Source organism: Lynx rufus, unplaced genomic scaffold, assembly GCF_022079265.1.
Source record: "Lynx rufus isolate CCGP_SWC_20201006 ecotype Redwood Valley unplaced genomic scaffold, mLynRuf1.p SCAF_4, whole genome shotgun sequence".
NCBI lineage: Eukaryota > Metazoa > Chordata > Mammalia > Carnivora > Felidae > Lynx > Lynx rufus.
Window position 1 is genome coordinate 146,133,432 of NW_025814856.1, and position 25,096 is coordinate 146,158,527.

Here is a 25,096-nt window from a genome sequence, read left to right on the forward strand (position 1 = left end):
CAAACCCTGGTTTTCATCCATGGGGCCCCGGGACAAGTTGAAAGATCTAACCGAAACCAGAAAAAACTGGCGGGGTTGGGGGGACTGGGCAAGGATGTAGAAGAGTCTTCCGCTGACTTCAGACACCACCCCACCCCACCCCACCCCCACCCCGTCCGTGTCTCCCACTGTAAACCAAAAGAGTCTATCTATTCCCTGCAGACGGCCAAGTCGAAAGATTCTCAGGCCGATCAGGTGCCCGCTGAGTCTGGTTGCGGCTCCCAGCCACGATTTCCTCGCATCTCTTGCGCCAGGGCGGCGAACAGGGTCCCCAGAGCCCCCAGGTCCCGGCCCCTCCGGGCGCCCGGGACACTGAAGCTAGCGCTCCTCCTCTCTCGCATCCCCTCCCCTCCTCTTCCCTCCCTCTGCCAGTCCCTCCCCAAGCCGTGGCGGAGGTGGGGCCGGGCTTGGCTCCGCGAGGCCCGTGCATTCCAGAGAGCCGAGCGAGCTAGAGCAACAAAGGAGCCGGGGAGTCGGTGGGGAGAAGTCGGGGGTCTGCGGCGCGCTCGGGCGAAGGTGGCGGCTGGGCCGCGGGGCTGGCGCAGAGGCGAAGCCGGGGAGCTATCCCCCACCGCCTGCCCGCGCCTGGCCTCCATCGCGGGGCTGGAAGATAGTTTTAAGAGGGAATGGGGCTGGAGATTGGGGGCCCAGGGGGCTCCCGGGGCTGAAGACAACTTGGATTGCCCGGAGATAGAGTAGGGAGTTGTGCATCCCGGCCGGGGCCTCCGCCGCCCAACATGGGCCCCGGGTTCCAAAGTTTGCGAAGTTGGGCGCCGAGGGCCCGCGGCTCGCGGAGCGTGCGAGGGGGCCCGGCACCGGATTCGCCGGGCGCACAGGTCGCCTGAGCCACATCCGCGGCCCCAAGGGTTGCGTGTGTGGCCGGGGGGCTCCGGGGAGCGGGCGGGGGCGCCGGGGCTTCTGCTGAGTTGGCGGGTTTGGCCATGGCCGCTGCCCGCCTCGCACTGGGGCCAGGGATCCTGCTCCTGGGGCTGCTGCTGCTGCTGCTGCTGCTGGGGGGCCCAGGCCGGGGGGCGGCCTTGAGCGGGAACGCGACTGGGCCTGGGCCGCGGAGCGCGGGCGGGAGCGCGAGAAGGAGCGCGGCCGTGACCGGCCCTCCGCCGCTGCTGAGCCACTGCGGCCGGGCAGCCCCCTGCGAGCCGCTACGCTACAACGTGTGCCTGGGCTCGGCGCTGCCCTACGGGGCCACCTCCACTCTGCTGGCCGGGGACTCGGACTCCCAGGAAGAAGCGCACGGCAAGCTCGTGCTCTGGTCGGGTAAGCGCGCGGAAGCCGGAGCCGGGGTTGCGGTGGTGGGATGCGGGACTCTGGGCAAGAATAGGCTCAGGCCTGAACGTTGGCGAGGGCAAGGGCTGCACCCGGGAGAGGTGGAGGAACACAGTCTGAAACTGTGGGTGCCGGCTGTAAGCAGGTTGGGACCCTCGGTGATGAGGCGAGACGGTTGAGGGAGCCGGTCACAAAAGGCCTGAGCAGGGTGGGTGCGCAAAGGATGCGGGGGAATGAGGGGCCCATGAGGCAGGGGCTCTGAGCCTCGGGAGAGGATGTTTCTTAAGAAGTGGAGCTGCTCCTCGTAAGCGCTGCTCTGAGAGCGGAGCCCCTGGGGATTCAAGGAGGTGTTTAGATCTTGGAAGAGAAACCGGGAAGTGGAGTTGAAGAGGAAAGATGGGCTAGAAGGTTTAGGCATTGAGGGACAGGATGGGGGGAAAGAGTTGAGTGAAATTTGTGATGGATAAGAAACCCCCTGGTGTTGAGTACTTAAAAGTTAACCAGAAATTTCCAGAAATCTTGTTTGGGAAGACAGGAAGTCCAGAAAACGGTGATCTTGTCTTGCTATTACAGATTTCACCCTTTCCTCGTCTGAAAAATGGGGACTCTGATCCTTTTCTGAGGTCGTGAAGCAATGAGACTATTCTAAGGATTATTTGTGTATTCTTTGGAAATTTGGATCCTCAGGCTGGTCAGGGCTGCAGAAGGACACTTAAGCCCGGGATATTGAGAGCCTGTGGATACTTCCATAGTGGCCTGAAGTCCCAAAGCCCTCAACCTTAGGTTAGGATTATGGCCAGGCCTAAAAAACCCAAATAAATCCTTCCTTAGCAGTGTGGAGTGGATGATCTCCCCACTTGTCACTCCTCTGGGTTAGGGCCCTGAAGGGGGGTTGGGGAAGGGAACTGGTTTTGTCAGCCCTTGCTTCTAGGCAGTGTGATCTCAAAGCTGTCCTTGAAAAAGAAAATCAAAAGGCGGGAGCCAACTTGGCAAGCTCCTTTTTCTGGCAGGCCTTGGGTGCCCTACATCTCGGTTCCACCCTGGGGGCTGCTGATGATCCTGAAGTGGGGAGATAGGCTGCCTGTCATTGTCAACTTGGCCACTAGAGTTCTGAGTCTTTGCTGAATGTTGGACAAAGCCCTATCATTCCTGGCCTGGTATCATTCTGGCAGATGCCAGAGGAACGTGGAAGATGGTACCCTTGGTGGACCTACATCCTTAGTGGGTATCAGGTTCTAAAGGCAGCGTGTAGGCAGAAACCATGTGTAATCAACAGCAGCTTTGAAAAGTTCATAAACTACCATAACATAAGGTGTAGGTAATTTTTGCATATATATTCTTTTTATGGTAATATGTTTGTATAACTGTGTAACATATAGTGTAGTATACAAGAAGGGGCATGCGTAGAAACTATAATTTTAGTCCTTAAAGTTACATAAATGCAAAAGAGCAGAAGACTGAAAGAATTAAAAAAAGGAACACAAAAGGAAGGTGTAAACAGATTTCTTTGAGAAGGTTTGTGTTTAGGAGCCAGTCGTGTGGAAAATACAAATCTCAGCACGAGAATCTCACCCAGTTCTAAGTTGCTCACACTGAGAGGTTATCCCCCCGCCCCTCCTCTCTCTACTTAGTTATTTTGCAGGGGCCCATGGTTGAATTCTCCTAAGTTAAAAGCATGTGTGATGCTGCCCTTCTGTAGTTACCATCAAATCAAGGAGGAAGGGTCTGGACCTCTTTCCAGTCCGTATTCCTGATAGCAGCCGCTGAGCAAGGCAGAAGTGTTTTAGCAGGGAAGTTTAGGAGTTAGAACCATCTGCTGGCTGTGTGGTTTCGATCCTTACTAGCTGTGCCTCCGGTGGAGTAGGGTCCTGTAGAGGTGCCAGCCTGGGGCTCAGGTTTTTAGTTCATTCGGAATTTTTTCTCTGCTGCCATCATCCCTCAGCTCAGTTACGTTCCCAAGTGTATTCTAGTTATTCTTTCTGCTTTGGGTCTTTCTGCTAGATGTTCTGGGCGGTGGGGTCGGTGGCGGGTGGAGTAGATCGGAGCCAAGTGTAAGAATCCCAGACAGGCCTTTAGCCGGGAGCCTCTGGTGAGTGACTTTTCCTGTCCCGAGTTAGTGGTCTTGATTTGACCATGTCCAGGTAGTCAGTGTCACCTGGCTCTTGGAGGTATTTTTGTGGGTAAAGGATGAAAACGATCTAGGTTGTCTTCATCTGTGAACTCTTGAAGGTAGAGACTTGTTCTTCACTTTTTTTTTTTTTTAAAGCCTCGGAGTTCTGAGTACACAGCCATCCACTCATTCATTAAATTAGGCATTGGGTGCTTGCTGCGTGTCAGCCTGGATCAGGTTCTGGGGCACGTAAAGACGAGGAATACAGACGTGATTCCTGCCGTCAAGGGGAAGACACACAAACAGCTTTAGCACTTCCTGGGAGAGGCATTGTGACAGGGTAGGGTGCTGAAGGAACACAGAGGGCTTTGGGGAGCAAGGGAAGACCCCCCCAGAAGAATTGACATTTAACCTATGATCTGAGAAACAAGTAGGAATTCTCTGGGCCAAGGAAAGGTAGGATAGGAAGGAATAGGAAGAGGTGACGGCATGCAAAGGTGAGGTGAGAGGGCTTACTACTTTTAGGAGTGTACGATTTTAGTAGAGCTGGATCAAAGTAGGTGAGGGATAGAATTATAAGAGATAAGACCTAGGCAGTTAGAAAATAAAGGGATTCATACCCCATATTAAGAAGTTTGGATGTTATCCAGAAGATAATAAGGAGCCACTAAAAGCTTTTGAGCAAGGGAGAGATGTAATCACCGTTGCATTTTAGAAAGATCTCTTTGAGTATTGTGTGAAGAAGCCACGGGAGGAGGGGAGGCATGGAGCCTGGTTGCTTGTTTAGGGGATGGTATTCCGGGTAAGAGATGGTGGTGGCCATGATGGAGGTGGAGATCCAGGTGAGAGAGGATGGGGCAGCAGGCTGGAGGAAGTGGACAGATCCCAGAATTTTAGAGCTAGAACCCATGGGATTGCTGATGAGTTAGATGGAAGGCAAGAGTGAGCAGGAGGATGTAGGTTTTTCAGGCTCGCGGGGAAGGTGATATCATTCTCTTCCACTCAGCTGGGAATGCTGGAGGAGGAGTAGGCTTAGGAAGAAAGCCTGGGTTCAGTTCGGCCATGTGAATTAGAGGTGCTCAGTGGACGTGTATGTGGAGATTACCAGCAGATCTGGAATAGGAGTTGCTGAAGAGAGCAGCCACTGTGTTATTCCTCGGCCCAGACTGCTGAGCCTTTTGGAAGTATGCCATTGAGTGAGGAAGTTTATAGCCCGGGCTGGACTACTTTCTGGATCTGTAAAGAGCTCAGGTCCCTCCTGTATCTTTCAACCCTTTGGACTTGGGCTCGTTCAGGCACTCAGCATCTTTCCCCATTACAGCTTGAAATGTCTCTTCTCAGGCATTCCAAGCTGACCAGACAAATATAATATCCAGGCCACAGTCCACCTTGGGCCAAATCTGGTTTGGTAAATGGGGCAAGAAAGCAGAGACCTGTGGCTGCGGAGGGAAATAGGCCCCTGACAGCCAGCACGTAGCCTCCTTGACCACCGCTGTGCTCTGTGTGTGCACAGGGGTGTGTGACCTTGTCATTCAGCCGGGGGCAGCCAGGAGAAAAGAGCCAGAGAATTCTGGAAGGAATCTCTCTTCTCCTCTCAAGACAATCTGGTTGAGCGATGAGAGGAGGGATGTTGTTGGTGACGGTGGGTTGTTTGCGGGGGCAGACCGGAAAGAATTTCCTTAGAGCTTTTCCCAAACCTGGCTGGTGATCAGAATCAGTTAAGATATATACATTTGGAAAGGATGAAAATACAGGAAAGCACCTACTGGCTCAAGTTTTAATTTTCCTTTAGATTTTTAATATTTACTTATTTATTTATTTATTTATTTATTTATTTATTTATAAAGATTTTCTTTTTCTTTTTTTGTTTAAAATTTATTTTTGAGAGAGAGAGAGAGGGACAGAGAGAGAGGAGACAGAGAATCTGCTGTCAGTGCAGAGCCCGATGTGGGGCTGGAACTTACGATGCTCGAGATCATGACCCAAGCTGAAGTCAAGAGTCAGACGCTCAACTGACTGAGCCGCCCAGGTGCCTCAATAAAGATTGTATTTTTAAGTAATCTCTACAACCAAGGTGGGACTTGAACCCATAACCTTGAGATCAAGAGTTGTACACTTCACCGACTGAGCCAGCCAAGGGCCACGAGATTTTTAACTTTTTAACTGTGAAATGCTGCATGTATGCAGAAGGTGCATAAAACACAGGGGCACTTAATATCAAATAATTATAAAGTGACACCTGAGTCAAGAACTAGATCATGGTGGGGCCCCCCCAAAAGCTCCCCTTTGTCTTTTTCAATCACGTCTCCCTCTCTCTTCTTCTAGAAGTAACCACTACCCTAATGTTTTGGATTATCATTTCCTTTTCCCTCTATAGTTTTGTCACCTAGTTTTGGAATCCTTAAACAGTATATTTTAGTTTTGAGTGTTTTTGAACTTTAGACAAATCGTGATATGTGTATTCTTCTGTCTTTTGTCTTGCTTCTTTTGCTATACCTTGTTTTGTAAGATTCATCCATGTTAGTGCAGCTCATTTTTTTTTCTTTGCTGAATAGTGTTCCATTGTAGAATACATCACAATTTATTAATCCATCTTATTATTGTTAAACATTTAAGTTGTCTCCGGTTTTTGGCCACTGTGAACAACATTGCTGTGAGTATTCTTCTACGTATATCCTGGTTCACCCGCCTCAAGTTTCCTTAGGTACATACTCAGAGGAATGGAATAACTAGATAATTGCATACCTTCAACTTTACTAGGTAATACGGAACAGTTTTCCAAAGTGGTTCCACCAATGTGGTCCCCACTAATCGTGTAGAAGAGTCACCAGTGCCCACATGATTCCTGATGCTTGGTATTGTCACCATGTAAAATTCTTGCCAGTCTGGTGGCTATATTGTGGTATGTATTTGTGGTTTTAATTTGCATTTCCCTGATTACTAGTGAGGTTAAGCACCATGTCAAATGTTTACTGCCCACTTGGATTCTTCCTTTTATAAAATGTTTGTTCAAATCTCTGCCCCATTTTTCTTTATTTTTTTAATAGATTTTTATTTACTTATTTTTGAAAGAGAGAGCGTGAGGGGGGGAGGGGCAGAAAGAGAGGGGGACAGAGGGTCCAAAGCGGGTTCCGCGTGGACAGCACGGAGCCCAATGTGGGGCTCGAACCCGTGAACCGTGAGATCATGACCTGAGCAGAAGGGAGACGTTTAACCAACTGAACTCCCCGTGCGCCCCCGTTTTCCTTTGGGCGCTCATTTTCAGAAGATTTGTAGGACTTCTTTATTTATGCTAGAGTTGAGTCCTTTATTGATTTTATGCATCGAAACTGTTTTCTTTTCTTTGGCTTGCCTCTTTATTTTCTTTTTTTTTTTTTTTTTTTTAAATTTTTTTTTTCAACATTTATTTATTTTTGGGACAGAGAGAGACAGAGCATGAACGGGGGAGGGGCAGAGAGAGAGGGAGACACAGAATCGGAAACAGGCTCCAGGCTCTGAGCCATCAGCCCAGAGCCCGACGTGGGGCTCGAACTCACGGACCGCGAGATCGTGACCTGGCTGAAGTCGGACGCTTAACCGACTGCGCCACCCAGGCGCCCCGCCTCTTTATTTTCTTTGTGCCTTCTGCTAAAAGAAGTTCTGTGCTTTAAGGTAGTCATTTATAAAACTTTTTATGATTAGTTCTTATTGTGTCTTCTTTTATCTTTTATTGTTTTTTACTGTTTATTTTTGAGAGAGAGAGAATGAATGTGAGCAGGGGAGGTGCAGAGAGAGGGGGGCAGAGGATCTGAAGTGGACTCTGCACTGACAGCAGAGAGCACGATGCGGGGCTTGAACTCACGAGCTGTGAGATCATGACCCAAGCCGAAGTCAGATGCCCAACCAACTGAGGCACCCAGGAGTCCCTGTTGGGCCTTATTTTAAAAAGTCCTTTTATACCACAAAGTCATGAACTTACTCTCTTATGTTATCTTCTCCAAACGTTTTAAGGGTGCCTGGGTGGCTTAGAACAGCATCTGACTTTTGACACCAGCTCGGGTCTTGATCTCAGTGTCGCTTGAGTTCGAGCCCAGCATTGGGCTCCATGCTGGGTGCGGAGCCTACTCAAAAACGAAACAACACTTTTTAGATTTTACTTTCAATTTATAGACATATAATTCACTAGTTTCATACATATTGCCTCAGCATCATTTTTTTTTTTTTAAAGGAATATCCTTTCTCCACCGTTCTGCCATAAATCAAGTGTCCAGATATCTTTAGTTTCCGGGATCTTTTTTTTTTTTAATATTTGTTTATGTTTATTTAGTTTTTGAGAGAGAGAGACAGAGTGCAAGCAGGGGAGGGGCAGAGAGAGAGGGAGACACAGAATCCGAAGCAGGCTCCAGGCTCCGAGCTGTCAGCACAGAGCCCGATGTGGGGCTCGAACTCACAAACCGCGAGATCAAGACCTGAGCCAAAGTTGGATCCTTAACCGACTGAGCTACCCAGGCGCCCCTAGTTTCTGGGATCTTTATTCTGTTCCATAGCTCTATTTTGTCTATCCTTTGCCAGTATGCACCATCTTAATTATAGCATGGTTCTTCATCTTCTTTGTGCTATAAACCTCTTTGGCAGTCTGGTAAAACCTATGGACCCCTTCTCAGTATAATATTTTTAAGTTTATAAGGTAAAACACATAGGATTGAAAAGGAGCATATAAGATTTCAAAGGAAATGAACTATATTGAACTATAGTTATCAAATACATTAAAACAAATTTGTGATCTAATATATATGTGCTTCTTTATTAATACACTAAGTAAGATATAGTATGTGTTTGATAACCACCATAATGTCAAGGCTGTGATGAACAGTAACAGTGTTTTGAGATTATCTGTAACAAAATATCTGTGACAAAAACACAAGTATTGATAACGTCTCTGTGGTATGTGGCTTACATTCATAATTGAAGGAAAGGCTAAATTTCTGTTAGATGTAATTTTTTTTCCGGTGCAGGTTCATGGGCCCCTAAATTCTCTACAAGAATGTTTGTGAGTTCCAGGGGCACCTGGGTGGCTCAGTCGGTTAAGCGTCCAACTCTTGGTTTCAGCTCAGGTCATGATCTCACGACTTTGTGGGTTCGAACCCCACATCAGGCTCCGCGCTGGCGGTGTGGAGACTTCTTGGGATTCTCTCTCTCCCTCCCTCTCTCTCTCTGCCCCTCCCCCACTCGTGCCATCTCTGTCACTCTCAAAATAAATAAATAAACTTAAAAAAAACAAAAAGAATCATTTGTGGGGGTGCCTGGGTGGCTCAGTCGGTTGAGCAGCCGACTTCGGCTCAGGTCACGATCTCACGGTCCGTGAGTTCGAGCCCCGTGTCGGGCTCTGTGCTGACAGCTCAGAGCCTGGAGCCTGTTTCAGATTCTGTGTTTCCCTCTCTCTGACCCTCCCCTGTTCATGCTCTGTCTCTCCCTGTCTCAAAAATAAATAAAACGTCAAAAAAAAAAAAAAAAAAGAATCGTTTCTGAGTTCCAAGCCAAGAACCTCCCCTGTTCTTATTAATACTTATAGTATAGTATAGTATAGTATAGTATAGTATAGTATAGTATTTATAATACAGCAGTATCTCATAGAGTCTGAGCTCTCCTTGACCTTTTGTATTTTAATATAAAAATAGGTGTTGGTGGTTTTGATCGAGATTACACTGAGGATACAGACTAATTTGAAGAAAAAAAAAGACATCTTTATGGTATTGAGTCTTCCTATCATTTCACTATATATTTCCATCTATTTAGATATTCTTTCATTTTCTCAATTGTTTTGCAGTTTTGTGCAGAGTTTAAATGTCATTTGTCAGATTTAGTCCTAGGTACTTGATTTTTAAAATACTATTATGAATAGTCCCTGTACCATTTCATTTTCTGTTTGTTGCTGGTGTATAGAAATGCAATTGACTGTGAAGCCAGTAAACTAGGTAAATTGATTATTTATTATATACACAGTCATCTCATTTGTGAACAATGAGTTTGATGTCTCCCTTTTCAAGCCATGTATCTTTTCAAAGCCTTTATTTATGTACCTTTATCGCCTTATGCACTACTTAAGACATCCAGTACATTGTTAAATAGAAGTGGTAATTGTAGCAGCAACCCTCATCTTTGACTTTTTCTGTATTCTAAAGTTTTTCAACCCTTCACCATTACATATGCTGTTTGGTGTAGGTTTCTTGTAGTTACATTTTATCAGATTAAGAAACTGTTCTTTTGGGGCGCCTGGGTGGCTCAGTCGGTTGGACGGCCGACTTTGGCTCAGGTCATGATCTTGCGGTCCGTGAGTTCGAGCCCCGCGTCGGGCTCTGTGCTGACAGCTCGGAGCCTGGAGCCTGTTTCAGATTCTGTGTCTCCGTCTCTCTGACCCTCCCCCATTCATGCTCTCTCTGTCTCAAAAATGAATAAATGTGGGGCGCCTGGGTGGCGCAGTCGGTTAAGCGTCTGACTTCAGCCAGGTCACGATCTCGCGGTCCGTGAGTTCGAGCCCCGCGTTGGGCTCTGGGCTGATGGCTCAGAGCCTGGAGCCTGCTTCTGATTCTGTGTCTCCCTCTCTCTCTGCCCCTCCCCCGTTCATGCTCTGTCTCTCTCTGTCTTAAAAATAAATAAACGTTGGAAAAAAAAATTAAAAAAAAAATGAATAAACGTTAAAAAAATTAAAAAAAAAGAAACTGTTCTTTTATTCTTAATTTGCCTATTGTTCTTTTTATCATGGTTGCATGTTGGATTCTATTAACTACTTCTATATCTATTGATATGATCATATGATTTTATTCTTCTTTAATCTGTTAATGTGGTAAATTGCATTGATTGAATTTCCTAATGTTAAACCAATCTCAGAACAATGGTTTTCAACTTGACTGATCACCAGAAGCACATAAAGAGTCATTTTAGTGGCTCAGTTGGTTAAGCATCGGACTTCGGCTCAGGTCATGAACTCGCAGTACGTGAGTTCGAGCCCCGCGTCGGGTTCTGTGCTGACAGCTCAGAGCCTGGAGCCTGCTTTGGATTCTGTGTCTCCCTCTCTGCCCCTCCTCTGCTCATGGTCTGTCTTTCTCTCTCTCTCTTTCAAGAACAAGTAAACATTAAAAAAATAAAAAAATAAAAAATAAGTCATTTTCAGAGCTTAAATTGTAGCATATATTGAAGAAGTCTATGAATATAGAAAAATGCAAAGACTAACATAACACCTGTGTCTTTTTTTCCCCTCCGTTTCGTATTTTAATAAAACGAAAGGAATAAAATAATACAGATAAAGTTGATGTCCCTTTTCTTCTGGTCTACAATTTTGTTCCCTTCTCTACGGAGCTTCCCCCATCTCAGTAACTTGCATATTTATTTTTCTAAGCTTAATTACTTCTAAAAATAGGCAGTATGTGCACATAGTATAAAACTCAAAAGTAACAAAAGTTAAATCCTTTCACTTCTGCTTCCGGCTCCCCGTTTCCCCTGCCTAGAGGCAACCATCAGCACTGGTTTTTGTGTGTTCTTTCGGAGACATCCAACATGTGTACAAATGTAGATGTGTCTTTAGTTTTTTTTCCTCCCACAACCATTAGTGGCCTACTCTTCAGGCTGTTCCCACCCAACTGAATCCAATGAATAAGATGCGTTGGAGATAGTTCCATTTCAGTGCAAATAGTTCAACCTGGTGTAGTGTCCTATTATATTGATTTATGATATTTTATGCAGCCGGTCTCCTGTTGATGGCTACGGATTCATGCAATTTCTACTCTTTTGCTGTTACAAACAATGCTGCAACGAATAGTCTTGTGTATTGGCTTTGTAAACATGTGGAGTGGGATCACTAGTATAAAATGTTGATAGATAATGCCAAATAGTCTCCCCAAGTGTTTACTAATTTCTGTTTTACTCGAAATGTACGAAAGTGCCAGTTTCACTGACATTCTTGTCAATAGACCATTTTCAAATGTGTTGATCTGTATCCCTCTAAAAGTTTAAAAAATTATGCCTCATTGTAGTTTTATTTCACATTCAGTTTATTTATTTATTTTTTAATGCTTTCATTTATTTTTGAGAGAGACAGAGACAGAATGCGAGTGGGTTAGGGGCAGAGAGAGAGGGAGACACAGAATCCGAAACAGGCTCCAGGCTCCGAGCTGTCAGCACAGAACCTGACTCGGGGCTCGAACTCACAAGACGCGAGATCATGACCTGAGCCGAAGTCGGACGCTTAACCGACTGAGCCACCCAGGCGCCCCCACATTTCAGTTTATTAACAGTGAGATTGGATGTTTCTTAATGTGTTTAAAAGCCATTTGGATTAGATCTGTCTTCTGCCCATTTTTCTATAGGATCATGAATTTCTTACTGATGTGGAGGAGCTAAGGCATATAAGGAGATGAGCTCTTTCTTTTTAAATTTTTTTTTAATGTTTATTTATTTTTGAGAGAGAGAAAGACAGACCATGAACAGGGAAGGGGCAGAGAGAGGGAGACACAGAATCCAAAGCAGTTCCAGGCTCTGAGCTGTCAGCACAAAGCCCGACGTGCGGCTCGAACTCACGGACCACAAGATCATGACCTGAGCGAAAGTCAGACGCTTAACCAACTGAGCCACCCAGGCGCCCCATTTTTAAAAAAAATTTTTTTTAATGTAAGGAGATTAACTCTTTACCTGTGATATGTATTGGAAATATATTTTCTCAGTATATTGCGTTTCTCATGGTTTTTGTTTTTACCCTATTTTTTTCTGAAGTCTTTTTAAAATCTTTTATTTCGTAGCTTCCGAGTTTTGTGTCATACTTCGAAAGGCCTTCTCTACTTAAGATTTAAAAACCACATCCCATCTTTTCTTCTGGTACTTTAATTTTTAAAACTCATGCAGTCATTTGAATTTATCTGGAACTTATTTTTATGTAAGAAATGGGGTAAGGACCCAAATCATTTTTTCCCTAGATGGTTCTTCAATTGTCTTTTAAGATTTAATAGCCTTTCTTTTCCTCATGTTTAAGGTACAATATAATACTTAAAACGAGAAAAAGAAAAAGAATGAAATTCCACATTTTACAAAGTTGGTCACTGCAAATATCACAAAACCCAGAAAAATAACATAATATTTTTGTTTAATCAGCTGCTTGCTGCTCCTCTAGAATACATTTTACTCCGGGGAGCTCCCCCCTTTTTAAGTATAGTGTTCAGTAAACATCCAGTAAATTTAACTTTTTCTTTGTTGTACCTCGCTATGAATTTAGACAAATATATAGAGTTATGTAATCAGCCACTACATTCAAGATAGTGAAAAGCCCATCAGACCCCAAAATTCCCTCTTACTGCCCCTTTGTAGGCAAATTCTCCTCCTACCCAGCCCCTGGCAACCACTGGTGCATTCTCTGCCCCTGCCCACTCAGTCAGAATTTCTGAGAGTGGCTTTCTCCCTCTAGAACGATAAAGGTTCCCTAGGTGATTCTGATTTGAGTGGAGGCTCAGGAAAGTTGCCTGAGGACACTGCTTCTTCTTCTTTTTATTTTTTTTATTTTTATTTTATTTTTAATGTTTATTTATTTCTGAGACAGAGAGAGACAGAGCATGAGTGGGGGAGGGGCGGAGAGAGAGGGAGACACGGAATCCGAAGCAGGCTCCAGGCTCTGAGCTGTCAGCACGGAGCCCGACGCGGGGCTCGAACTCACAAACGGTGAGATCATGACCTGAGCCGAAGTCGGTCGCTCCACCGACTGAGCCACCCAGGCACCCCAGGACACTGCTTCTTGACCGGAACTTGCTCTGTGCCCCTGGAATAGGCTTTGTGGTAGTGAGAGCTGTGAGCGGTCAGAGGTCTCAGATAAGTAATGACAGCTGATATTTCCCGAGTGCTTACTATCTGACGGGTACCATGCTAAACACATCAAGTGCGTTATCAGACTCTTCACAACATTCCCAGGAGGTAAATCCCCATTTTGCAGATGAGGAAACTGAAGCTAGAGATAGAGATAGAGTAATTTGCCGGAGATCACACAGCCAGGAAATGGGAGAGCCAAGGCTCGGACCCAGGCAGGCTAATTGTAGTGTCCATGCCCCTCATCCCTCTGCTGTATTGCCTCCCTCCTAAAAAGAGCAGCTATCTGCCCCTACCGCCCCCAGCCTGGCAGTGTGGCAGTCGCCAGTTTGTCTCTCACGTCCTTAGATGCTTCTCCTAACACAACTTCTTGTGTGGGACACTGGTATTCCTGAAGCAGGGATGATTCGGGAGGGGCAATGGGGGCGGAATGCTGAGTGAGCCCCTCCCCTGGGATAGCAGGGTAGGTGCCTGGGTTGGGGCAGGGGTGCTGTTTCTGTCTTGCTGACAACATGTTTCCTCCCTCTGCACTGGACAGAGCCTCCTCTGTTTCTCTCCATCTGATTTCCTGTTTCCTCCTCTGGCTTTGGAGTACCTGGGCTCCCCTGACTACCTCTTCTTAAGCTCCTACCTGTTCTCTATTTCACCTCAGCTTGGTAAGAGGAACAGGGATCCTGGGGTCTGGGCAAGGGGCAACATCTCGTTCTAGTGCATGGGTCCTGGAAGGGGTGGGTCCCACAACCTCCCTTTCCCCTGGAAGAGGCCTGTAGAAGGTTTTAAGGATGCCCCTGAAAAGGTACAAGGCAAGTCGAGCTGGGGTCCTCAGCCAGAGGCACTAACGCTCCCTAGCAGGGCTTTTGGAAATGGGGGCTGTTTTTTTAAAAACTTGAATTATAACATACACACAGATCAGCGCGTGAGTCATGAGCTCGATTCTTCACATGGTGAATACACACATTGAGCCACTACCAGATCAAGAAATAGAACATGACCAGCATCCCAGAAACTCCCCTTCAGGCCCTCTTGCAGTCACCAACCCTGGAGTAGGGGCAAGGGGAGTGTTTTTTAATTGTCGTGATGACTTAACGGGTTCTGGGATTTAGTGGGCGGAGTCCAGGGCTGCTAAATGTCTTGCAATACGTCGGACAGTCCTGCAGCACAAAGGATCCTCCTGCCCAAATGCTCTGTTGAGAAACACTGTGCCTGACAGCTCCCGCATTATGGCAAAGAGACCTGCCCTAGGCCTGGGAAACAGCTGTGGGTCAGAGTGAGGAGGGGTGTCACCACAATGTATCCACACTGTTGCCTCTCTCCAGGCCTCCGGAACGCCCCCCGCTGCTGGGCAGTGATCCAGCCCCTGCTGTGTGCTGTGTACATGCCCAAATGCGAGAATGACCGGGTGGAGCTGCCCAGCCGCACCCTGTGCCAGGCTACCCGAGGCCCCTGTGCCATTGTGGAGAGGGAGCGTGGCTGGCCTGACTTCCTGCGCTGTACCCCTGACCACTTTCCCGAGGGCTGCCCGGTGAGTGCTGTGACGGGCAAGCCGCAAGCCTAGGGCAGGGCCCAACAGGAAGCAGGGGCAGGGGAGCCCCGCAGCCTTCTCTCCCGGGAGACCCCAAATCTGCAGCCGTGGGGTCAGTGAGCCACAAACCCAAACTGAAGCTCACTGGCGGGGCCAGTCTATCAGGGATTGTCTCTTGATTTGTAGACGATAACTTGTGTTCAACAAATATTTTTTGAGCACCTACTCCGCTAGGTGTTGGGGAGTTTCGGGGGTCGATGACGACAGGAACTCACTCTCCAAGAAGTTTATTGTGTATTTAGGGAGTCCAGGCGCACACGTGTAAAACAGCTATAGACCCCAAGACGGATGTGATCTCGTTCTGGTGGTAAAGGAGGGCTCATAAGTAATAATAATACTAATGGCAGTAATGTTGGTAATAAAACTAATTATTATTATTTACTATCTGCCAAATACCATAAGAGCCTCTTACAGCCATTGATTCACTTACCCCTGAAACCACACCATGAAGTAGGTACTGCTGTCTTATACGTGGGGAAACTGAGAGGTCCAATAATTTGTCCCAGCCTTTTGATATAGTTTGTCATTGAGTGGCAGGGCGGGGTTTCAAAAGCTGGAAAGCTATCTCCAGCCTGTGCTCGTAGGCACTCTACCAAGCTGCCCTTATGCCTCGTATTAAGCCAAAGGGTGCCCCTGGGCCTCCTGCTCCCTTTTGCACTGCCTTTTCCCCTTCCCTCGTGCCAGAATGAGGTGCAGAACATCAAGTTCAACAGTTCGGGCCAGTGTGAGGCTCCCTTGGTTCGGACCGACAACCCCAAGAGCTGGTATGAGGACGTGGAGGGATGTGGGATCCAGTGCCAGAACCCGCTGTTCACTGAGGCCGAGCACCAGGACATGCACAGCTACATCGCGGCCTTCGGCGCAGTCACAGGCCTCTGCACGCTCTTCACCTTGGTCAGCTGAGGGCAGGCCTGAGGGTGGAGGGGTTAGGGGAACGGGGGTCCAGAACACACAGCCTATAAAGTGGGAAGTGGATCGACAGTTGTCTGCGTTGTGAGGGCAGAGGGAGGTGGGGAGAGGATGCCTTGGGGGGTGTCCCTGGGGGAAGGGTCTGGATAAGAGGGTTCGGGGGCTCAGACAAAGGCGTCTGTGGCAGCAGAATCACCCTAACCTCATAGAGCGGATCCCACTTCTCTCTTCTAGGCCACATTTGTGGCTGACTGGCGGAATTCGAATCGCTACCCTGCTGTTATTCTCTTCTACGTCAATGCGTGTTTCTTTGTGGGGAGCATCGGCTGGTTGGCCCAGTTCATGGACGGCGCCCGCCGGGAGATCGTCTGCCGTGCAGATGGAACCATGAGGCTCGGGGAGCCCACGTAGGTGTTTTGAGGACCCAGAAGCCAGGGTGAGGGGCAGAAGGCTGAAATGAAAAGGGACAGGGTGGGCTTGAAACTGAAGATTTCAGCGTAGGGTTCAGCTCTGCCTTGTTGAGCCCACGGTATCCCGCGTTGGGGATGTGATTGTTTGCATCTGCTCAGAGGGGCATCTTCCATAACCTCTTCGAATGTGACCTGAGTCCCACCTCCAAGCTCTGACTCCTAGGGAACCTCCAGACCTTAGAAGCCAAGGCTCTGGGGACAGGGTGGAGAGAGCTGATAAAGGGAATATGGAATGCCCTCCCCAAGTGCCCTTCTACATGTCTGCACAGCTCCAATGAGACCCTGTCCTGCGTCATCATCTTTGTCATCGTGTACTACGCCCTTATGGCTGGTGTCGTCTGGTTTGTGGTCCTCACCTATGCCTGGCACACCTCCTTCAAAGCCCTGGGCACCACCTATCAGCCTCTCTCCGGCAAGACCTCCTACTTCCACCTGCTCACGTGGTCACTCCCGTTTGTCCTCACTGTGGCAATCCTTGCCGTCGCCCAGGTATGGTGACCGGTAGGAGGCTGGGGACCTGAGTGGAGTGGGCTTGGGTAGGGGGGCCCCGTGACCCACTCTGTCCCTCCCACCCCCACCCCCCTTTGTGCCGCAGGTGGATGGGGACTCTGTGAGCGGCATCTGTTTTGTGGGTTACAAGAACTACCGATACCGTGCAGGCTTCGTGCTGGCCCCGATCGGCCTGGTGCTCATTGTGGGAGGCTACTTCCTCATCCGAGGTGAGTAGGCACCAAGCGGGCACCAGTCGGGCAGCAAAAAGCGCTGAGCACCCGCTCTGTGTAAGTAGGAGCTAGGAGCTGCCGGTTCTGCTACCTTTGCAGCAACCTTTGTGCTGGCCCGAGCAAGGCAGCCCCTTTCTCCAGAGCCTTGAGCCGGGGCTCACAGCTTGTTGAGCAGAGCCTGAGCTGGGTTCCAGCCCCCGCTCAGCCCTTGGCCCGGTGCACTTGTATGGTGAATAACCCACCCTGTCCACGTGGACCAACTCAGGGCCTTTGGTCGTGTGTGTGCACCCTGAATTTATACATGCTCTCCATCTTCTGGCTCCTCATCTGCCTCCTACCCCCAGAACATAGTCACACACAGTTTTCACAACATGCACAGATTCTCTGTTCCCTAATTTCCCCGTCTGGATCCGCCGCCTCCGTCTCTTCTTAGCTCATTTGTGTTGCATTTTCTTTGTAAACTTCAGTTTCCTCTCCCTGTGCTGTCAGCCTTCTGTTCAGCCCACCTCTTTCTGCCAGTGTCTGGGCCTTTGATTTAGGTTTCGGGCCCGTGCTCTCCTGTACGGTAGCCACTGGCCACCCGTGTTGAAACTGGTCCAGATTGCGATGCGTCGTAAGTACAAAATCCACACTGCATTGCAAAGACTCCGCACACACCAAAAGGTAAACTGTCTCATTAATAGTTTGTTGTGTGGATTACATATTGAAATGCTACTAAAACACAATGATGTATTGCTCGCGGAAGGTATGGAAATCAGCTTCGTTTGCATCTTTTTTACTTTTTTAACGAGGCTGCTAGAAAATGTGAGCGTATGGGTGTGGCTGACATATTTCTATCGCATAGCTCTGTTGTTACATCTCTTTTCTTGCCTTTTCCATCAGCACAGCTTTGACCTGGCTGCCTTCCTTACGGGGAGCCGGGGCCAGGACGAAGGCACCTTCTCTCTCTTCTCGACTGTTTGTCTGGGCTCTGCCCCCATCTTTCCAAGTGCATAGCACATCTGCCACCAGCTGTGCCCCATTTCTCAAGTGTCTCCAGTTTCCCCAAGCTTTACATCAGCAGAGGAGTAATCAGACCTGGGACTGCCTGCCACCTCCATCCCTCCCGGGAGAGTGGCCTCACCCCACTAATGTCTGAGATCTCTCTTCTGTTCAGGAGTCATGACTCTGTTTTCCATCAAGAGCAACCATCCCGGGTTGCTGAGTGAGAAGGCTGCCAGCAAGATCAACGAGACCATGCTGCGCCTCGGTGAGTGGGCCCCAGGGCCTTTGGCCCGAGGTACTGGTTGGTCAGTCCGACGCTGCACACTTCTGTGGCTGAGGGACCTGCAGGATGGGATCTTGGAGGATGCATTGTGAGTGGCGCAAGTTAGCAGCCATGGGAACAAGACAAGGCTGTGGGGCATGTGTGTGTATGGGGGGTGGGATGGGGTGAGAGTCATGGTGGTGGCAACTCAAAAGAAGGGGACCTTCTTGGATGGAAGAATTCAGGCTCGTGCCAAGACTGCTTCCTCGTGCCCACTGGGGCCCTCCCGCAGTTGGCTCAAGTGCCCGTCAAGTCTTATTCTGGGGAATACAGCAAACTGAGCCTAGCATGAATTTACCCCAGACTCAGCCATCTTTCAGGCCTGAGTGGGGCAGACGCCTTGTCCCCACTGCTGCTCCCACACCGGGGATTGGTAATGCTCTGTCCCACCCTGGCCCTCCACAGGCATTTTTGGCTTCCTGGCCTTTGGCTTTGTGCTCATCACCTTCAGCTGTCACTTCTACGACTTCTTCAACCAGGCTGAGTGGGAGCGCAGCTTCCGGGACTATGTGCTGTGAGTGCAGTGCTGGGGGCTTGGGGGCGGCAGCCACAGGACTTCAGACAGCCCTAGCCCTCCTTGCTGTGCAGCAAGGGTCTGCTAGGCACCTGCCTCTGACGGGCAGGTGAAACTGTCCATCCTGCTCTGGGCACCCAAGATGTCAATTGCTCTGTAATTTGCAAACACGGCAAAGCACGTCTCCTGTCCCGGCTCAACTCTGCTCTCCTCTCTGCACGAGCCACTGTCTGGCTGGTGTGTGTAACTGTTCAGCCCTCTCATGTTTGGGCTTCTCTGACGACTCTGTGTTGGCCACAGAAGTCACTCTAATTCTCACTCTAATTTTACAGAGCTTATCATAGAGCCCTGCACAGAGTAGTTACCTCTCCACGATACGTGTAACAACCTATTAATACTTGCTAGCCTTGCCTGTGCTTTTTTGTGTCACCATGAGGATGAATCTGAGAGTGAAGCATCTCATCCACTGAAAGAAGGGCTGCACTAGCCGATATCAGGAATAGCAGTTACAATGCTCATTAAAATGGACACCAGTCCACATCCTGACTGCCTCAGGCTCTTCCTTAAGGGCTCCAGCTTCCAGTCTGGGAAGCAAGCTTTAAACCACACTAATACCTGGTCCTCCCCCAGAGATGTGATTTAATTGTCCGGGGTGCGACCCAGGCATTAGTAGTTATAAAAAGTAACTCTAATGTCCCAAGTGACTCTAGTGAGCACCCAGGGCTGTGAATCGTGGCCGTGGGGCTTAGCTCTTTCTAAAGTCTTTGGATTGATTGGGTACCCAGAGAGCCTCACCTGTCCACTAACCCCCCCACCACAGGTGCCAGGCCAACGTGACCATCGGGCTGCCCACCAAGAAGCCCATTCCTGACTGTGAAATCAAGAATCGCCCCAGCCTCCTGGTGGAGAAGATCAACTTGTTTGCCATGTTTGGAACCGGCATTGCCATGAGCACCTGGGTCTGGACCAAGGCCACGCTGCTCATCTGGAGGCGCACCTGGTGCAGGTGGGGCCAGCAGCCAGCCGGTTCTGACCTCGCCGCCTTACTCCCTCACTCTTGGTGTCCCCACCAATAACGGTCGCCGGCAGACCAGTTTTCTAAGGGTCTGCATTGAGCTGCCTAAAGCTGCCTTCTGTGTGGCTCACCACTGCCCCCTGGTGACACCTCCTGTCCTCAGGAGGACCCTTCAAGTGCTGAGCCTGCCGCCAGCATCTTTCTTCTAAGAAGGGAATGATTTGAGCGATTTGAGTACTGGGCAACCAGGAGCCCTGCATCCAGGGCCCACTTCTTTGCAGAGGTCTCTCCTCAGAGTCCTCGAGGGACTTGGGGGCCCTCTGGAGGCTCCTTCCCTGGAGGGAAAGGCTTCGCCGGTCTTCAACAGGATTTGATGGGAAGTGGCTGCTCCTCCACTTCCCCTCCCCCATCTCTTCTGCTCTCAGGTTGACTGGGCAGAGTGATGATGAGCCCAAACGCATCAAGAAGAGCAAAATGATCGCCAAGGCCTTCTCCAAGCGGCGTGAGCTGCTGCAGAACCCAGGCCAGGAACTCTCCTTCAGCATGCACACTGTCTCCCACGACGGACCTGTGGGTGAGCCTCAGTCCCTTGCCTCCACTGGAGCCACCCGATCCCCGCAATGCCGGGGCCCCCTTCCCCACTAAGCTGCTACGGACACATGGACTGGCAGGAAGGCAGGAAGGAAGAAAGCAGCCCCTCCTTTCCTCACACACTCCACCCTCTCTCATCCCCCTTCCGTCCCTCGCTACTCTGCCCTCTGTTTCTGCCCCTGGGTCTGCTTGCTGGTGCTTTGGTTTCAAAAGGGGTCATCTCCCTCTCACTTCTTCTGTCTTCTCCAGTGGTTCTCCCTGGGCTAGAGTAAGTCTGGGTTCTAGGAACTGGATTTCTGGCCTCTAGTGATGGTAGATCACTGGGACTGGGTAGATCACTATGATTCCCTGGGTGGGCTTTCTGGACTCCGTGGACTGGGAGGGAGCTACAGTCACCCAAGGAGTGGGGCAGTCATGATTCCTTAGCCCTTCCTTCTACCCCCACAGCGGGTTTGGCCTTTGACCTCAATGAGCCCTCTGCCGATGTGTCCTCTGCCTGGGCCCAGCATGTCACCAAGATGGTGGCTCGGAGAGGAGCCATACTGCCCCAGGATGTGTCTGTCACCCCTGTGGCAACTCCAGGTACGAGGAGTCAAGCTTCTGTAGGAAGTGGGGGGTGGGGGCATGGAGTCTGGGGGTTCTTGGGACCGGAGCGCGAGCAGCTGCCAGAAGGGAGACCCTGGAGGATGTAGAGTGTGGGGCTGAGGCACTAGAGATCTAGAGTTGTGGGTCCCAGACCTCAAAAGTAGGGGTCCAAGGAGAGAACAGGTGATGTGGACAGACCAGCGTCCCAGGCTCACGTTCTCTCTCCTGCCATCAGTGCCCCCAGAGGAAAAAGCCAACCTGTGGCTGGTTGAGGCAGAGATCTCCCCAGAGCTGGAGAAGCGCCTGGGCCGGAAGAAGAAGCGGAGGAAGAGGAAGAAGGAGGTGTGCCCGCTGGTGCCACCTCCTGAGCTTCACCACCCCGCCCCTGCCCCTGCCCCTGCGGCCAGTGCTGTTCCTCGACTGCCTCAGCTGCCCCGGCAGAAGTGCCTGGTGGCCGCAGGTGCCTGGGGAGCTGGGGAATCCTGCCGACAGAGAGCCTGGACCCTGGTCTCCAACCCTTTCTGCCCAGAACCCAGTCACCTGCAGGATCCATTTCTGCCCAGTGCCCCAGTTCCCACGGCGGCCTGGGCTCAGGGCTGCCGACAGGGGCTGGGGCCCATTCACTCCCGCACCAACCTGATGGAGGCAGAGCTCATGGATGCAGATTCAGACTTCTGAGCCCGGAGAGCGGGACCTGGGATAGGAAAGAGCAGCAAATACCATTCTGAGGTTCTTCATCCTCCCTGAGAGTGCTTCCCCAGGATCTTGTCTTCCAGAGCACCTGAGGGTGCAGTGCCCTCCCAGGAGGGCTCTATATGTCTGTCTCAGGGCAGCAGGACTGTGGGAAAGGGCCCTGACATCTCCACGGGCAGGCCTCATCCAGGGAAGGACCCTGGAGCTCAGGGTCCTTGTTTCTGCCCCACCAGCTGGAGTCTGGCTGGCAGTATCCATGTGCAGCAGGGTCATGAGATCTGCAGAGCTGGGGGGCTGGGGGGGCTGGGGGGACAGTGATGGTGGAGGCAGGGGTGACAGCACCCAGAGTGGCCTGTGGTAGCCAATGAGGCAGCCAGGCCCATACCTGGCAGATGAGGGCTGGCTGCCCTTCTCTGTGCCAGTGGATGCCCTTTTCTGGCACTCTCAGACCAAATGTGTTTATTGTGTCATTAGTCCTTTGTCTAGGTGGGGACGGGGCTCCCTTCTCCCTCTTCCAGGTGGTTGTGGAGCTGGAAGTGCCTATTCCCGTAGGGGCTATAACCTCTCTTCACAGGTGCCCGGTTGGCCCGACCCCAGGCCAGTAGCCCGTCCTGTGTGCTCCTGTACCCTCCTTCCCCTTTCCCATTTCAGTGCAACCAGGCCAACCTCTTCCTGTTTCCCTGTTCGTTGATTAGGACCCAGAACTGCTGCATGCTCCATCCCCCCCCCCATCCCCCACCCTTTCGATGCTGGCTGCATCTCCAGGTGAGAGACTCGTTCAGCTATAGAGCCTGGCGTGGTGTAGAAGCGTGTTATCTCTTCCTCCCGTCCATCCAGTGGGGGGTGGATGCTCTGACTTGAGGGGCTAACCTGGGAGGCTGCTGGAGCTTCAGCCAGGCAGGAACGCTTCCTTGAACTTCCACAACTGCTGGGGGAGGAGATTCCCACCTCTCATAACCCCTAACTATGTCTCCAAGGCCCCAATTTCAAGAGCCAGACAGCAGGAAGCCTTAGGAGCTGGCTGGGTTCCAGATCGGGGATAGGGATGGGGAGAAGAAATACAAACAGTAAATAAAAGGTTTTTGTATAAACTCTTGGTGTGGTTCTTTTCCGTGGATCCTGACCTGGTCTTGCGGGGGGGGGGGGGGGGGGCGGGGGCGGGGAGGGTGCCTGGCTGGCTGAGTCAGTAGATTATGTGACTCTTGACCTCGGGGTAGTGAGTTTGAGCCCCACCTTGGGCATAGAGATTACTTACTAAAAATAAGGTAAAGTAAAATAAAATCCACAGGCCCTGGTCTTGACCCGTTTACCTGGTCCTGACCACATTTGTTTTCCACTTCCTCCTCGGACTATTCCGAAAGGCCAATGGCTTGGCACTGTTGAGGTCATGACTGACAGTCAGATGTCAGGCTGTTATCAGCTTAACGTGCTGGCTGTCCTTCCCAGCTAGTCAGCTGCGTATGGACAAAAACTCTTCTGTGGCCATAGCTGCCTCACTATGCACTGACCATAAGATGATTGAACAAGAACACACAGCTGCCCCTGGAGTGACGACTGGGGGCAAGTAGCCCCCGCTAGTGTAGATGAGCATGGATCCTTGTGGCAATCCGGGGCCCCACCTCTGGGGGCCTCTTCCTTCTTTTTTTTTTATATATATGTTTATTTATTTTGAGAAGTGGGAGGGGCAGAGAGAGAGGGAGAGAGAATCCCAAACAGGCTCTGTGCTGTTGGCCTGGAGCCCAATGCGGGGCTCCATCTCACGAACCGTGAGATGCTGACCTGAGCAGAAGTCCAGAGTTGGACGCTTAACGGATTGAGCCACCCAGCGCCCTTGGGGGGGCGTCTCCTAAAAGGGATGTCAGTAGGGCCAGCTTCCTCCTGTGGGCAAAGGAATTCATACTTCCTCCTGTGAGCCCCACTTCCTCCAAAAAGATGTCAGAAGACTGCAAAGTAGGTTGCAAGGACTCAGGATCAGGTGGAAAGGATCTGTGGAGGAAAGGCGGTGATACCCACAGACTCGGAAGGTACTGACTCTGGGGTACTGACCAGATTTGTTCACGTGATGGGGACACAAGCATTTTGCCCAGAGCCAGATTCCGGGGGAAGCGAACTAATATACCGATCTTATCACGTTCCAGGTACTTTATATGTGAATGATTATAAGAATAGTTGACTCTTACTGAATGCTTGCCGGGCTCTTTTCCAAGCACTTTACATGCATTCATTCACTGAATCTCACCACAGATCTGTGAGGCACAGAAAGGTTTCATAGTTCACCCAAGGCCACACAGTAAGCGGTAATGCTGGGATACTGTCAGGGGATCTGGCTACAGAGTGGGCTCTTGGCCACTGCGTTTGACAGTCTCTTGGTTAATTCAGAAGGATCAGAGGAGCTGGTTTTTTGAAGAAATAAGCTCAGCAAAGCAAAATGACTTGCGCACAACCTCCTAGGTAGTAAGCGACAGACCCCCCCTCCCCCCCCACCCCCGCCCTGGGCCCAAGGTCTTCCCGACTACCAAGTCCAGACTCTCCAGTCTCAGCTCTGACTTTGGATTTTTCCTCCCATCCAGGTTTCCCGCGCTGTGTTCCCTCTGTACCCCTTCGTGGTTGCTTACCTCACTCACTCTTGCCATTACTGCTTCCCTCAGCAGTGACAGAGCTATTTTTTGACCTTTATCAACAAGAGCATTTAAAAGAGTAAAATGTATCAGTGTTGTCTAAGGATCTTTTCTGAAGTAAAGGAAAATGTCGACAGCTTTCTTTTCATCTCCATGGACGTTCCCTCCATTCCTTCTTTCTTTAGTGGGAATACTTACAATAAAATACTTATAAAAGGATGCGGAATGGGATGTAGGGGGAGTTGACTGTGGGCTTTAAAAGCTCAGAAACATTACCTTTCTACCTCTGGCCATGGAGGCTGACAGACTCTAACCACGAGAGGGCACTGTGAGCTCACTTTTTGTGAATGCTTCCGAGGGTGGCAGACCGAGTTCCAGGACCCGGACACTCCCACAGCCAAGAAATCCTGCAGTATTTTTATAGGAGCACCAGCTCTCATGACTCATAGTGGTTGCTTTTCTACCAAAGCCCCTGAACTACGTCCCTGGAAGAAATACCTCAGGGTCCAAAAGGAGCTTGGTTTGGGGGACCCCCTGTGATCTGGCTGCTGCCCTGAGAACAGAAGTCTCCAGGCATTCAGTGCTGCTGCAGCATTTTCCTCCCTCACGGGTTCCATTGGGTCCCTTACCATCTCAGCTCAGTCGTGCATCTTCCTAGGTTGGGAGGCCTGCCTCTTTTGGTCCCGGCTTCTTTGAAGCAGTCTGGCCACTGACCCAACCCTTCCCTCTGCCTGCTGGAATTTCATTTTTGGTTTTTTTTTAACCTACAAAATTGAAAAGATACAGAAAAGCACAAAGAACAACCTAATAAACACCCATATTCCCACTACTCAGAA

At 50.0% G+C, this 25,096-nt stretch overlaps 1 protein-coding gene across 1 annotated transcript; it reads left to right on the forward strand.

The window, feature by feature from the left end:
* Positions 1–980: 980 nt before the first annotated feature.
* On the forward strand, positions 981–21,657 carry SMO (smoothened, frizzled class receptor). The gene is made up of 12 exons (XM_047097686.1): positions 981–1,314; positions 14,572–14,777; positions 15,522–15,731; positions 15,981–16,153; positions 16,486–16,705; positions 16,812–16,935; positions 18,095–18,187; positions 18,650–18,758; positions 19,579–19,764; positions 20,199–20,347; positions 20,812–20,946; positions 21,185–21,657. The coding sequence occupies exons 1-12, from the start codon at positions 981–983 to the stop codon at positions 21,625–21,627; spliced, it is 2,382 nt and encodes a 793-aa protein (XP_046953642.1). The 3' UTR covers positions 21,628–21,657.
* The last annotated feature ends 3,439 nt before the right edge of the window (positions 21,658–25,096 follow it).

Excerpts from the sequence above, each read along its gene's own strand:
- SMO (XM_047097686.1), top strand. The coding sequence starts at position 981 with ATGGCCGCTGCCCGCCTCGCACTGGGGCCAGGGATCCTGCTCCTGGGG. Across the intron at positions 16,706-16,811 it reads CAATCCTTGCCGTCGCCCAG|GTGGATGGGGACTCTGTGAG; the intron begins GTATGGTGACCG and ends TTTGTGCCGCAG. Across the intron at positions 19,765-20,198 it reads TGGAGGCGCACCTGGTGCAG|GTTGACTGGGCAGAGTGATG; the intron begins GTGGGGCCAGCA and ends TTCTGCTCTCAG.